General features: G+C 41.8%; 1 protein-coding gene across 4 annotated transcripts in view; it reads right to left on the bottom strand.

Moving 5' to 3' along the window:
- LOC128442801 (serine/threonine-protein kinase WNK2) overlaps window positions 1-5,293 on the bottom strand; it is a 41,177-nt gene extending 35,884 nt beyond the window's left edge. For 3 of the 4 annotated variants that reach the window (XM_053425377.1, XM_053425378.1, XM_053425380.1), the window contains exons 1-2: window positions 4,705-5,292; window positions 3,580-4,377 (exon numbers count right to left, since the gene is read on the bottom strand). In XM_053425377.1, the coding sequence (XP_053281352.1) occupies window positions 3,580-4,212 (633 nt within the window). In that variant the 5' untranslated portion in view covers window positions 4,213-4,377; window positions 4,705-5,292. Of the gene's footprint in view, window positions 1-3,579; window positions 4,378-4,704 lie in introns of all 4 variants that reach the window. The other variant, XM_053425379.1, reaches the window with a different exon arrangement.
- Window positions 5,294-13,888: the final 8,595 nt, after the last annotated feature.

The following is a 13,888-nucleotide window of genomic DNA, read 5'->3' as shown; positions in this document are numbered from 1 at the left end:
CAAGCCCAATTGAATCTACTGTTACAGAAAAATCAAATGTTTAGAGCCAAGACATTAAAGTAGTGACTTATTCTGTCAATTGTTAGGTTTGTTTGGTTCAGGAGTGCCCACTTCTCCAGAAAACACCCAGACAGGCAGCTTCATATCAAGGCCCGGGTATAGTTGTCAGCTCTGCAATCACAAGCTAAGAACCAGATTTAATCCACAGAAAAACACATCTCTGCCAAATTCCACAGAGAAGTCTGCACAAAACCAGAAGTAAACTGTGGCTCTGTGACTGTGCACACAGCATTCAACACCGAGATAAACATCTATACACAAAGCCACAACTGGCAGAAACAGGAAGTTTCCAAAGTTTAAAAAATAAATTCCACAATGGCATTGACCGAATGAGACAAGGCCAACAGAAACACGTGTTGTGTTTCTTCTTGACAATGAAAAACTCACAACAGGCATCTTTGTCTCAGATTAATATCTCTTGCCTGAGCCAGGGCCATCTGTGTTATGCTAGCAGCCTGGCACAGAAACAGGGATGTGGGGGAGATGGGCAATGGGAGGAAAGGGGCAGTGTTATGAGAGAGCAAGGGCAGGGGAGAAGGAGGAATAAACATGGAACCAGATTAAAATTTCTAGGCAAGAAAGGCATGTGACCACTTGAACCAGGGAAAACAGTGGAAAATCACAGTCATATCTCTTTTGACCCGCATAATACAAAGCTCATCTGTCTTCTCCAATTTTCTAACCACACTTTACTGAGCGATACACGGCTGGTATTAACTTACATGCAACAATGAAGAGTAAACATGCATATTAAGAATAACAGACGTCATTCATTTTTATTATTAAGTTGAAATGAACTCACACATCAGTGATTCTGCAAACTCATTTAGAGACTTTAGCTCCGACAGCTTTTCTGTGAAATAAAAGTCCTGGAATTCACTTGAACTTTACTGCGAGCTGCACTACGCAGGGGGTTACTAATTCCTGGTTGACTCACCAACAAAACTGTACTCGTGTCCAATTTCCTGTAGCTATTTCAATACTAACTGTGATTTATTGTATCTTACTGTACTCAATTTAAGTTTTTATCTCACTATTTCAATTTACTTTATATTTTGTTGCAAACTAGCATCTGCTGAATACACTATGATATACATTTGGATATGTGTTACCATCAGAGCAACCATGGGTGTGTTGCTCTTAAGACGAGGTGTGGTCAGGTGCACTGTTGATGCATGGCTTTCTTGATGGAGTTGAAAGTGAATGCGCAGAAGACCAACAAAACACAAGTCCAAAGTCAGTGGCACAACTCATCACTGTTACTCTCGTACTACCTAACACATCTATAATGATAAAGATCTACCTAGGGGATTTGCTACTCTGATTGGTATATTGCATATTATGCCCCAAATACACCAATTATTAATTAAAAGACCAAGTACAACTTGTTGAACCATTTTTCCACCATTCGACTTGGAAAGGTTTAATTGGACAAGGTCTAAATGTGATTAGTTAAAACAGAGCCCCCCCGTGTCCGCCCAAAATCTGCACCACCATAATGACAGTTTGAATGAAAACTAGTCGTCATTAACTGGTTAAATAGTTTCTTTATAGAGGCAAGATTAATCACCATGAGATCAGGTTTCTGGTCATTTTATAGAGTGTCCAACTCAATCACACAGCTTCTCAACCAGTGGTTCTGATCTGCTGAGTAAGCTGATGACCCAAGGAGAGCTGTAGTGTAACAAATTGATCAGCTCAGATCAACATGGACACTATTGTAGAAGTAGACCATCAGCTCAAAGCTGCAAAACTTTGCATGAGAGGGCACCTAGATGGGAAACACGGCTGGGGGGAAGACCCATTTGTATGGAGATCAACAGGGAAGAGTTATTGAGTAGTAGAAGGATTTTCAATTTGTCACTGGGGGGAAATAAAATGCAGTAAATTGTTTCCGGTTCCACGTCCGAATTGCAGCTCAGTGTTGTCAAGTTGAGGCGGGAGATGAGGGATTGCTCACTGCTACAATCAGTTTGAATGACATCATCATCCAAATGAAGTCATGGTGTGTCCCTCAGCGCTACTGTAGCTTTACTCTCGTCTATCCAAATGGCCTTATATCTTTTCAGTTCCTTTCAGCGATATGAGTCACTGCATTGTTATACTAAACAGGTCTGGTTCTTTTCCGTGCATCAAGGACTCTGCATTATTTGGTCTCTCAGGTTACTGACGCAGCATGTTTTCAAGATCCTAAGCAAAGTATTCAGCGAGGCCACAAGACCGCCACACGCTTCCCAGCAGGCTACAACGCACTTCAGCTGCTTCCTGTCTGCCTACCTCCTGTTGCACAGAGGGAGGGATGCAAGGGAGCAGCTTTTAACATGCACACACATTTGCTGGGACAGAGCACACTCCCCCCTGCACTGTCTCCTCCAATAACTATAATCAGACTCATCGTATTATCAGCTGGCCAGACGACTCTACAGGAAAAGGATGGTTGAAGGTAGAATGAATCTTTAACCATTTTAATCTGAATGGTGAAAGAATTACAAATCGCAGTAAAGGTATTCTTTCTTTAAAGGGGGCCAGTCATGCTTACTGTAGTCCCCCTTAAGCCTCCTGGGAGAGAGAGGGAGAGGGGGAGAGAAAGATAATTCCTGTTGCAGTCTCCAAAGGACGGAAATAATTAGTTAATACCTTTGCACAGTTTAAGCTGGTGATTTTCTTCCGTCTGTGTAATGCCAGACAAGATAGACTCTCCTCGTGTATTTGCAAAACTGCTGATCAGGGGAGGTGTGCACCTCTACGTCAGCAGCCACTGCTTGTCAATCACTTTTCCTGTGTAAACCCATTTAAAATGTAGTGGTAACCCATTTGCAAGTTAGCGGACTCCCCCCACCCCCATGAGAGCCTGGCTGATTGACAGCTCCCTGAAGACATCACCATTATACTGTCATGATGTGTGAACCTTCACCGACAGAGAACTGAGCGAGGGGGCTTCCTGTGAGAGTAAAGCAATCCTCGCAGAATTTAAATCACTGATGACTGAAAAACAACTTACGAGTATTTTTTATTGAGAAAATCTAATTAGAAGATGGATGTTACTTCCGCCAAGGGGGTTATGTTTGCATAACATTTTTAGTGAGGATTATGCAACAACCACTGGACAGAAGAAATTAAATGAAAGGGTACGTAATGGGCAGGAAAGAACCCTTTGAATTTTGCATTTTCTCAACAATCGTTTTTTCCCCACAGATCATGCATCTTGATAAAGAAAAGAAAAATTGTATGGCCTTGGGAATTTGTTGCAGAGACGAATAAAAATCCAGATCTAGTGAATTTAAATGTGGCTTCACATGGGGACTGTTGGGCCTTGGCCCGGTACACAAGTGCCCTTCTAGCTTTAAATATTTTAACAAAATGTCACTATTGTTTAAAAGTATCTCCCATTTGTACGTATAAGAAAAATACCCTTTTTAAAACTACATGAGATTGCTGCATTTGCTTTGTTTCAGCTCAACTGGAACTGTGCTTGGACGTCCCAGAGGGACAGACTGTAAATCAGCTGTGGTACTTTACCTGCAGCTCACACCAGGCAACCTCCACCCAGGTCTCTGTATCCAGGCCCTTGTAGACCGTCTTGAAGGACCCTCTCCCCAGTTCAATGTCAAACTTGAGGAACCTTCCTCCTGGAGATGTGGAGACCGCCTTCATCTCCGCCTCCTCCTCAGTCTCCTCACTGGAGGCCTTGATAGCGGATTTAGCACCGTTGCTGCAAGTAGCACTCAACACATCTCCAGGTTTCTCCTTCTCCTCATCAGCAGCGGTGCGCTCTGTTGCACCGTCTTTCTGCCTACCTGGGCTCTCGGTGCTGGACGCCTCCTGTATCCCGCAGGTAGTCGCCAGAGTCCTGTCCACTATTGTTCGCAGGTTTATATTCAGGATCTTACTCCTGTTGTCACATTCGGGTGCCTCGAAGGCCTGCTCGTCCATGTCTGAGAACCACAGATTCCTCCTGATGAATCTCTGATGCACATTCCTCTGGTAGCTGGTTGAGGAAGGGCAAGAACTGGGTTCGCTGCCGCCTCTCACCACCGGGTCCACCAGGTTGATATTCCCATCGGCCATGGCCGTTTCAGACTGAGAGTTGGACACAGATGGATAATTCAGTTCTGGGTGGGCCTCGGAGTTTGAATTAGTCTCCAGCTCCATTGCGATTTGAAGGTTGGTTCACTTTGGTTTCCAGGTCATCCTTGCCATGGCTTGACTTCCCAGCGTGAAGACTCAAGAGGTGGATACCTGCGGCGCCCACTCGGTGACGCAGTTCTCCGGTGGAGGCCCCTAACGACACCGGGAGCGATGGTGAGGTTTCATCCGCTGTGAAGAGCGGGGAGAGGAAAACTGACAGTTAGAGAAACCAACAGATCACCTGTTAATCCAAGATGGTGCTGAAGCTAACTGGGGTCAAAAAGAGGAGGGGTGGGTCCGCCATTGAGGAGTTAAAGTTAGTTGGTGGGAATAAAAGCAGGTGAATGTTGAGACAAACACAACGAGTTGAGTTGTTGAGACAGAAACAACTAGCAAAACACAAGTTAACGTCAAGTTAAAGGCTGGAAAACTTCACTATGCTTGATTTTATAATTGAAATTAAAGCAGTTGAGCAGCCGTTGTATATCGATGAGGCGGAGGGGGGGGGGGACTCACCTGGGGCGAGGAAAGCTCGGCTAATGTCCCCGCTAGCGAAAACACGGTGAACCCGCCAGGTCCGGTGGCCGGAGAACCGCACGCTAACGTTAGCAAGCGTCCGTGACAAAAGGCGGACTTAAAAAAAACGCCCTATCTGCGTGTTATCCTCACGTTACCAGCCGGTGGACCGCGAGCAAACCCCCGCTTCAAAGTCGCCGCCTTAACGGAGACGAACCCCGCCGCATAGTGACGGTTTAAAAACAAAATGACGACCACGCTCTCATGTGTTCATCCCCTTCCCCCGGGTCCTCGCATCCCGGTGTTGCCGGGGAGTCTCCGCTCTTCCCTCCCCGCCGTGCCTGCCGCTGTCTCCGCGGAGGGTGTCGTGAAAGAGCCGGGCCGCTGCGAGTGAAGCACCCCGCGGATTCCTCCTCTTCCTCCGCCGTCGTCGTCGTCGTTCCCCTCGGAGATTAATTGAGTTACGTGTGGGACTGTCTTCGCCTGTCACCGTGTGCCTCTCTCCGTCTCCGTTAGGGTAAAGCACCGGTGAGAGCCGCGCTCATGAGTCCACCATTCAGACCCGATCGGCTCCACGCCCCTGGTAACGACCGGAGGATCGTCCAATCACACGGCTCCGAGAGGCTGCGCACACACACTCACACAGAAACACACACACACACACACACACACAGAAACCCACACAGAGACATGCTTGATCTAAGGGGCGTGACTCAGATTTTACAGATGATTTGTCATTTATTATGTAACCATCCGTAGTTTTTGTTGGTCTTTTCTTGTAGAACATGTGTGTTTGTGTGTGTGTGTAGGTACGGTGTGTGTGTGCGTGCTTGTGTGTGTGTGTGTTACTTTTTTTTTTAAGCATAGATCCTACAGAGTTAGGACCCTTTGACCAGTCCTCACTTTATTAGTGGGGCTGTTTGAGGGTTAAGACTTGTGTGTGTGTGTTGGTCATTATTATCAAATTATGGTGGGCCGTCTTGCATATGGATGCAAAAAGAGAAGGTTTATGGTGAAGATGTGTTTTAATGTTAGCTTAAATGGCTTAAGTACCACGTCTTTCATAGTACTGCTATACAAGCCAGATTTGCCTTTAGCCTCAGCCTACCTTCACGTTCGTCCTGTATCGTTGTGTCCATTTACACCTGCTAACATATAAATTGTAGTTGGAAACTAAAATTGTACAGAAGACCTTCCAACAGACAAGGGATACTCACCAGGGGCGTCGTTAGGCGCTGAAGCCCCCCTAAAATGTGCTTCAGCCCCCCTAAAATGTGCTTCAGCCCCCCAAAATAATTATTGTGATTTTTTTTTTTAAATTAAACTATTGTTTTACACATGGACAAGTTATTTATAACTCTAACATGCTACATATAATTTTAAATTGACTTCAGTGCCATGAACATGTCTTCTGATCTGATATTGACCTCAACCATGAATAAATTGAAATAAATGTGTATATATACAGTAAATATATAAATGATAATGACTAGTGTGCGTGTGTGTGCATGTGTGTGCGTGCATGAGTGTGTGTGCGTGTCAGATGGGCGTGGTCAGTGTGATGGGTGGGCCCTCAGATGAGATGATAGTATTATTATTGTATTGTTGTCATAATTAATATATAGATTTGACCAAATGTAAAAAAGTTAAGAAACATTGTTTGTCTATGCTCTGCTGTGTTCATATGAATAGTAGCAAACTAAATGAATCACACTGATTTGTTTCACTCCAACACTGTGTTAATTGATCAATGAATCCTGTATCTATATTCAGAAAGACAGAGGTACATGTTACTCTACTAGTTATTTTTATTCAAAAAGTTTAACATATTTACAACACATCATTAGATCATTTCAACAATGTACAAAGGGGGACAGGGGAGGGGTTTGTTTTGAGGAGTAGAAAAAGGGTGAGGGTGGGGGCTTCTCCACCTCTTCTCTCTCCTCCAGCTCATCTCGGCCTCCTCCTTTCTGTAGCTCAGTCCCATAGTTGGAGTTTTCTCCTGCTGCAGATTCGTCTCCTTTCGGCCCTGAAGCAAGCACCTTCTCGTTCTCTTTCTCCATGTTGACCTCCACCTCACTGCTCACTTGTGCAGACTTGCTTCTAGAATTTTAGCCTTGGCCTGACAGTCAGTGAGCTCGGCCAAGCATACAACATAGGCCCTGAGGCGAGCGCGCCGTTTCTTCACCTCCTTCGTTATGACAACATCTTTGTCTTTCAGCTGGTTTTCCAGCTGCTCCACCTTCTCCGTCAGGGCCTGGATCTCATTCTCCTTCTCCGTCTCCATCTCCATCTCCCTCTCGGTCTCAGTCTCAATCTTAATCTCCTTCTCCTTCTCCTTCTCCTTCTCCTTCTCGTCCTCCTTCTCCACCGCCATCTTTATATCATCTCTGTCTTTAAGATGTTTTTCCAGCCGCCACACCTCCTCCTTAAGAATCAAAATGTTCCTGTTTGCTCGGAGGATTTCGACATTGTAGATCGTCACAAGTTTCTCCTTCTCCTTGTCCTTCTCCTTGTCCTTGTACTTCTCCGTCTCTTTCTCCTTCTCTTTCTCCTTCTCTTTCTCTTTCTCTTTCTCCTTCTCCTTCTCCTTCTCTTTCTCTTTCTCTTTCTCTTTCTCTTTCTCCTTCTCCTTCTCCTTCTCTTTCTCTTTCTCTTTCTCCTTCTCCTTCTCTTTCTCCTTCTCCTTCTCCTTCTCCTTCTCCTTCTCTTTCTCTTTCTCCTTCTCCTTCTCCTTCTCCTTCTCTTTCTCCTTCTCCTTCTCCTTCTCCACCTCACTGCTACATCCTGTATCAGGCTGGGGTGGCTCCTGGTGCAGCCTTGCTTCCATAAGCTTAACCTTGGCCTGACAGTCAGTTAGCTCAGCAAGGCAGTCCAGATAGGCCCTGAGGCGAGCGCGCCGTTTCTTCACCTCCTTCGCTATGACAACATCTTTCTCTTTCAGCTGGTTTTCCAGCCGCTCCACCTTCTCCGTCAGGGCCTGGATCTCATTCTCCTTCTCGGTCTCGGTCTCAATCTCCTTCCTCTTCTCCTTCTCCTTCTCCTTCTCTTTCTCTTTCTCCTTCTCCTTCTCCTTCTCCTTCTCCACCGCCATCTTTATGAACTCATCTCTGTCTTGAAGCTGGTCTTGCAGCTGCCACACCTCATCCTTAAGAGCATTGATCTTCCTGTAGGCTGTGAGGAGTTCGTCATTGAGGATCTTCAGAATATCTGGTTTCTCCATGGTTCACCACAGAGAGTAGATCTATCTTTTGAAGAAGCTGTTGGATGAGTTGATGCACTATTTTCTGAAGAAGTTTCTGCTCTTGTCTGGAACTTGAAGTCAAAAGGCTTTATGTCTGCAGGTGACAGGATGAAATAGTGTGTAAGATTTAGGTGAACATGATCAATCAAACATTCAATATAAAACAATTGACACAGATAGAGAGACACACGCAGAGAGAATGAGAGAGAGAGAGAGGGACAGACTGTCTGGTTTAAGAGAGAGAGAGAGAGAGTGAGAGAGAGAGACAGAGAGAGAGAGAGAGAGAGAGAGAGAGAGAGAGAGAGAGAGAGAGAGAGAGAGAGAGACTCCCCTCCTGCTACGTGTGTATCTGGTTGCTATGGAAACTCAACTGAATGCAACTGCTCTCTCCTCACTGGGAAGAGAGAAATCTAAACTCTGAGTGCACCACTCAAACAACTATAATTCAGAAACTATAAGTCCTATCTGTGAAAATAAAGACATCGGGAGAATTCCAAGACTTTGCCGGACACACAGATAAATTTGAAATTTGTGAGAGTAAAAAAATGGGGCCTTGTGAGCAAGTTATGCAAGTTGATGCTCCTTCCAGAAAAGCTTTCTCTGAAATAACATTAGACCCAGTGGAGAGGGATTGTTTTTTTCCTTAAAGGAGCTACACACCTCATGTAATGTGCTCCTAGCATTAGCTTAACCTTCCGTCAACTTGTCCTTCAACACATTCAAACTACACATTAACCAAAAAATCACCAGTAAATGTTTTTTGAAATAAAATTTCCCTCATCAATCACCATGGCACCAAGCCCCTTTGATTTGAATTTGAATCTGAATTTGATTGGCAGTGATGGAAGCTGTTGTTTTTTTTACTTTATCTTAAATACTAAAGTTAAACACCAAGGTTAATCTTCCCAATGTTACAAAACACATCGTTTGTTAGAATAAGCTGTGAAATGGGAACATTTCCTGGTGCTACAGGTGTTTTGTCCACAATGCCTCGCTCTGCCTGGCCTCGGCGACTTAAAGCTACTTAGCACCACGTTAACACATATCACTCATTAAGATAAGCAGCAGAAAACACAAAAGAAGCCGGCAACAATATTTTCACATTTGTCATAAAAGCAACAGAAAACCGCACATTATCAACATGTAACAGCAGAAGCTTCATATTATACAGTGGTTTAATTTCAAACTTGAATAATGAGCCTGAATTGTATTGGTTTTAGCATGCTGGGTAAATACAGAGAGAGAGAGTGAGACATGACTTACCTCAGTCAAGGTCAGAGTGCAATAGCAGCTGTCTTAAAATTTAACAGTATTTAAAGCAATCAACAGCCAATCAGAGGTCTCCTATCAAAATACCAACTTTGATGCTGTTCATCAAAGCATCAAAGGAGGTATTGAGAGAGTGTCCCTGTCAATCAAAATAATCTTCTATTTCAAATCTTAGCATCTGGTTGCTATGGTGATATAACCACCTACTGATGAGGAAGTTTTGCGATCATTTATTTCTGTAAATAAAAACAGGACGTTTCATTTTGGTGGACTTTTAATTGCGTCATTCTTGCAGCATCTGATCTTTAATTTTTTTAATGGCTCCTGTCTTATCACCTTCTTGTCTTAGTATTTATATATATATATATATATAATATATATAATATGTATATATATATATATATATATATAAATTCTAAGACAATATACATATATGTAAATATATATTGTATATATATATATACACTATATATTTACATATATGTTTATATACATATACATATGCATGTATACATAAATGAAACAAAATACATTGTTCATTTCGTCGTGTAACTCTTAGCCGCAGTATTTCATCACAAACGAACATGTGAACATTATACAACCCAGGATATTTCCAAACAAAATTCAGACTTAAATAGTTTAAATTTATTTTACCAAGAGGTTCATGTTACACTGTATGGAGAACATTTAAGAAAAGACGATTTTCTACAAGTGTTTTGCAGCAGAAAATACCTTCATAGGTGTCTATGGATGAGAGTAATACAGCTCAGAGCTCAAACAAAACCTAAAGAATCACGGAGACGGATGACCAATTACAATACATATGATTAACTGGATATGAAATGACTTCTACAAGAGGATATGACATTTTGATCATTTTGCGCAGCCCTAGTTTTCATTGAAATGCTTGTTCTCTCACATGAAAATACTTTGTTCTTTAAAATGCACAACAATGTTTGTCAGTAGGACTTCCTGATACCTTCCTCAACGATGAATGGACACACATTCTGTTCATCCACCGACTGCCCTACCTTACACATGGCATGAGAGTATGATTTTGAAGGTCGGATTTCAAGAACATGTCAGAGTTCATTTTTACTGTTTTAGATTCTTAGTACTGGAGATCCTTAACATCTTTCTGTCTAAAGTCGATTTTAGGTCTATTTAAGAAGACGTGTACTGTTTGTAGTGATCTATTAATGCAAAATGCAACAAATTGGCAGCTAACATGGTCTGTCAATGAGGCTTAACTAGTTTGACCGCTATAGAGGCTTTTGGAATATATTAACTTCATATGAACGGCATATCAACGACAATAAAGAACCAATGTCTGCTGCAGATGTTCTTTAGAAATGTGTATTATTGTTCAAAGATAACAAGAACTGTAGGAGTAACCTTTTGTACTTCATTTCTTTGTCAACATAACACACCATTCATTATGTAAGAGAAGTTTTTTATGAGATCAGATTCTGACCTGATGTTTTGACAGATTCTTCTTCAGCGTGTCTTACAGTGCAGGGCTGTAATATTAATGTTGCTCTCTGTCCTGCACCTCACGTCACCTCTCTGTTCCTCTGGTAACTCAGACCAAATGCTTTCCTGAAAATCCATGTCATATTTATACTGTATTTTGGCAAACTGTGTGCACACAGCAGCACTGGATGATCTTGAGTCTTTACTTTGTTGCTCATACTGTGAGTTATATCAGTCATTATAAGAGTGAAGTCCTCGCAAAGAGATGTAATCCCTGACACAGCCAATATTTTCAATATTATTAGAAATAGCTCCGTTTGTTTAAACCCCTGCTTATCAAACAAAGTGGAAAAAACTATTCTTCTCAGGTTCCTTTTCATCCTCTAATGCAATAAAGAGAAGAACTGAAAATAAAATCGACTGCATTAAATTACTACCAAAGATGCCGGCTTCTAAAGGCATGCACATGTATTTATTTTACAGTCATGTGCTTCTTTTAAATGATAAGCAGTGTAGTATATGAGGAATAATGCAGTGTGGCATGCATCTTAATTATCTTGACAGACACATAATGGTTTCGGGTCTTTCTAAAAAAAATGTAGCATTTAAATCCAGAGCCTAAATTAGCGAAGTAAATTTTGAAATTTAAAAAATCTATTTGACTCAATCAGCTGAATGGAAATATATTATCAGGTGCATGTAGAATATATATGTAGAGTATTTCTTTCTTTCTCTCTCTTTCTACATTTCTTGTCTGATTGTAGTACTTTTGTGTGTTTCTCTGTAGCCATTTTGTGCCACTTCAGACTTGTGTTGTGTCTCTTAGTCTTTTTTTTGTCTGTTTGCAGTGGATTTGTGTCAAATTGTATTTTTTTGGTTAATCTTTATAGTTATTTCTAGTTTCTTGGTAGTTGTTTGTTCTGCCTTAAAAGATATAAAACAAGCACGACGATTTCCATGACTTTTATAACTTCAGACGACAAGAAATAGCAAATAACGATTCAAAGGGAGCAAACAACATGGAACCTCGAACAAACACAGGAGAAATAATACATGTAAAATGATTTAGAGCAGTCAATTATATTAATGATAAGATAATAAGATATAACAAATACGATTCTTAGTTTCAATATGTACTCAAAGGAGAGACGTTTAAATGTGCAAGAGTATTGACATTGACAAATGGAACAACTGAAACAATAACATTTGTATTGGAAGCTATCAAATCTGCACCATCAGCAAATGTAGTCATCCTTATAAATCCTAAACATCTCATTTAATTCAATTCAAAAATATATCAGGTAGCACTATTTTGACATGTGACCATCAAATACTACAAATTGCAGCACTGACTGAGCTTTCTCATAGGTTTGACCCAATAGTTAATACTTTCTCTGGGCTTCAGAAGAGAGTTTCCCTTTAAGTGCCACAATAAGAATCCTTTTCCAACAGGTTGGACATCTCCATCCAGGACAGGTCCCACTGCACCTCCGTCACATCCAACTTGGTGGCAGGAAGCACCCCTGCTGGAACTTCCTGTTTGGAAACAGGCCAGCAGCTCCAAGTGCAGAACTTCTGGTACCTTCAAGAAAATACAACAGGCAGTGAATCATTTACTTCACCACCTGTTGGCCTTGTCGTTCATGCAGTAGAAAGTAGGAAGTCAAGACGGATGAAGATTTTATAAATACTAACCTGTAGTGACAAACGAGCCAAACAGTCAAAGGAATGACGATCAGAAGTAGAACCCCACATGAAGCAATGATCCATTTCCAGGAACCTGATCAAGACGACATAATACTTGTTTAAATAAATAAAACTGTTATAATAACAACAACAATTGGATTTCCAATCAACTTGGCAGACAGATGTAGTAAGTGTTAGGAAAGGGCCAACTGTATTTTGGTATTAAGCCGATCCAGTCATTTTTTAACTCTTTCTTTAACATTGTGCTTTTAAAACGTTTTCCTAGGGAATAATTCTTGGACCTTAATGAAAAAAATCTGCCGTATGTAGAGTACTGATATCTAGTGTGTGAAATTTGGTGCAGCTTGATTGTATTTAAGGGGACTGCTGGGCCTTGTTGAATATGCGCTCTACTGAGTCCCATTGTAGTTTCTTTCATCTCATTAGATCCTGAGGGATCTTCCTGATGAAATTAGACCTTGATGAAAAGAGGAGAACCAGACAACCAAAAGGCTTCACTCAATAATGGAAAATGTGTTGATTAATATTGAGTATTTCCTCCAAAACAAGTAGATGTATATGAATAAGAAAAATACCAGTGGAGGCTGGAGTCTCCTCTGATGTGGAGTTTCCTAAAAGAAACAACAGTTGATATGTGACACTGATCCCCTTCTATAGAACACACAGCAGAGTGATGATGTTCAGCTGACCTCTGTCCGGTCTCACTGATAACCAGCTCTCTGGACTCTGCAGCTGTCTGACGCACACCTGTAGAAGCCTTCATCTTCCCGTGTCACATTCTTAAGAGTCATCTTTACGACTCGGTCTGAACCGGACGAACTGTTAGAGTCAATCAATGCTCCGTTTTTAAAGAAGCTGGTTTGTTTGTGTTTGCCGCTCTGATGCTGATAACACAAGGTGACATCATCATCCGTAAACACAGGGGAGGCTTGGGTCTTCAGAATTATGTCGCCATCTGTGGAAGAAAAATAGAAGGCAAGATTGAACTCCTACTTCTTTTAGCCCCTAAGGATGCTGAATTTTTGCGGGCGCAAACATTCAGCATCCTTAGGGGCTAAAAGAAGTAGGAGTTCAACTAAGCCCCCCCTTTCTTTCAACCCTAGAAACGCCGCTGATACTCACCATCTTGTCCTATATATTAAAATAGATTTAGGTTTAGGTTTAGATTAAGAAAATCAATGTAAGTTCACACAGGGTAATGGTGTGTGTGTGTGTGTGTGTGTGTGTGTGTGTGTGTGTGTGTGTGTGTGTGTGTGTGTGTGTGTGTGTGTGTTGTGTGTGTGTGTCTGTGTTGCCCAGGTATTACTCATGCTTTGAGGACCAATATCTGTTTACAAAGTCACATGATGGGGAGACGTCTTCCCTTGGGAGCAAAGAAATCTGTGCTGTGTAAATCAGCAATTTTTATGGTGAAGGCATGTTTTAAGGTTAAAGTTAAAGTTAAGAAAGAATCATGATCACAGTTTTCTTCGCACTATAATGCAACAAATG

Source organism: Pleuronectes platessa, chromosome 6, assembly GCF_947347685.1.
Source record: "Pleuronectes platessa chromosome 6, fPlePla1.1, whole genome shotgun sequence".
Taxonomy (NCBI): Eukaryota; Metazoa; Chordata; class Actinopteri; order Pleuronectiformes; family Pleuronectidae; genus Pleuronectes; species Pleuronectes platessa.
The sequence above is the reverse complement of the archived record's forward strand: the minus strand, read 5'-3'. Positions and strand labels throughout refer to the sequence as shown.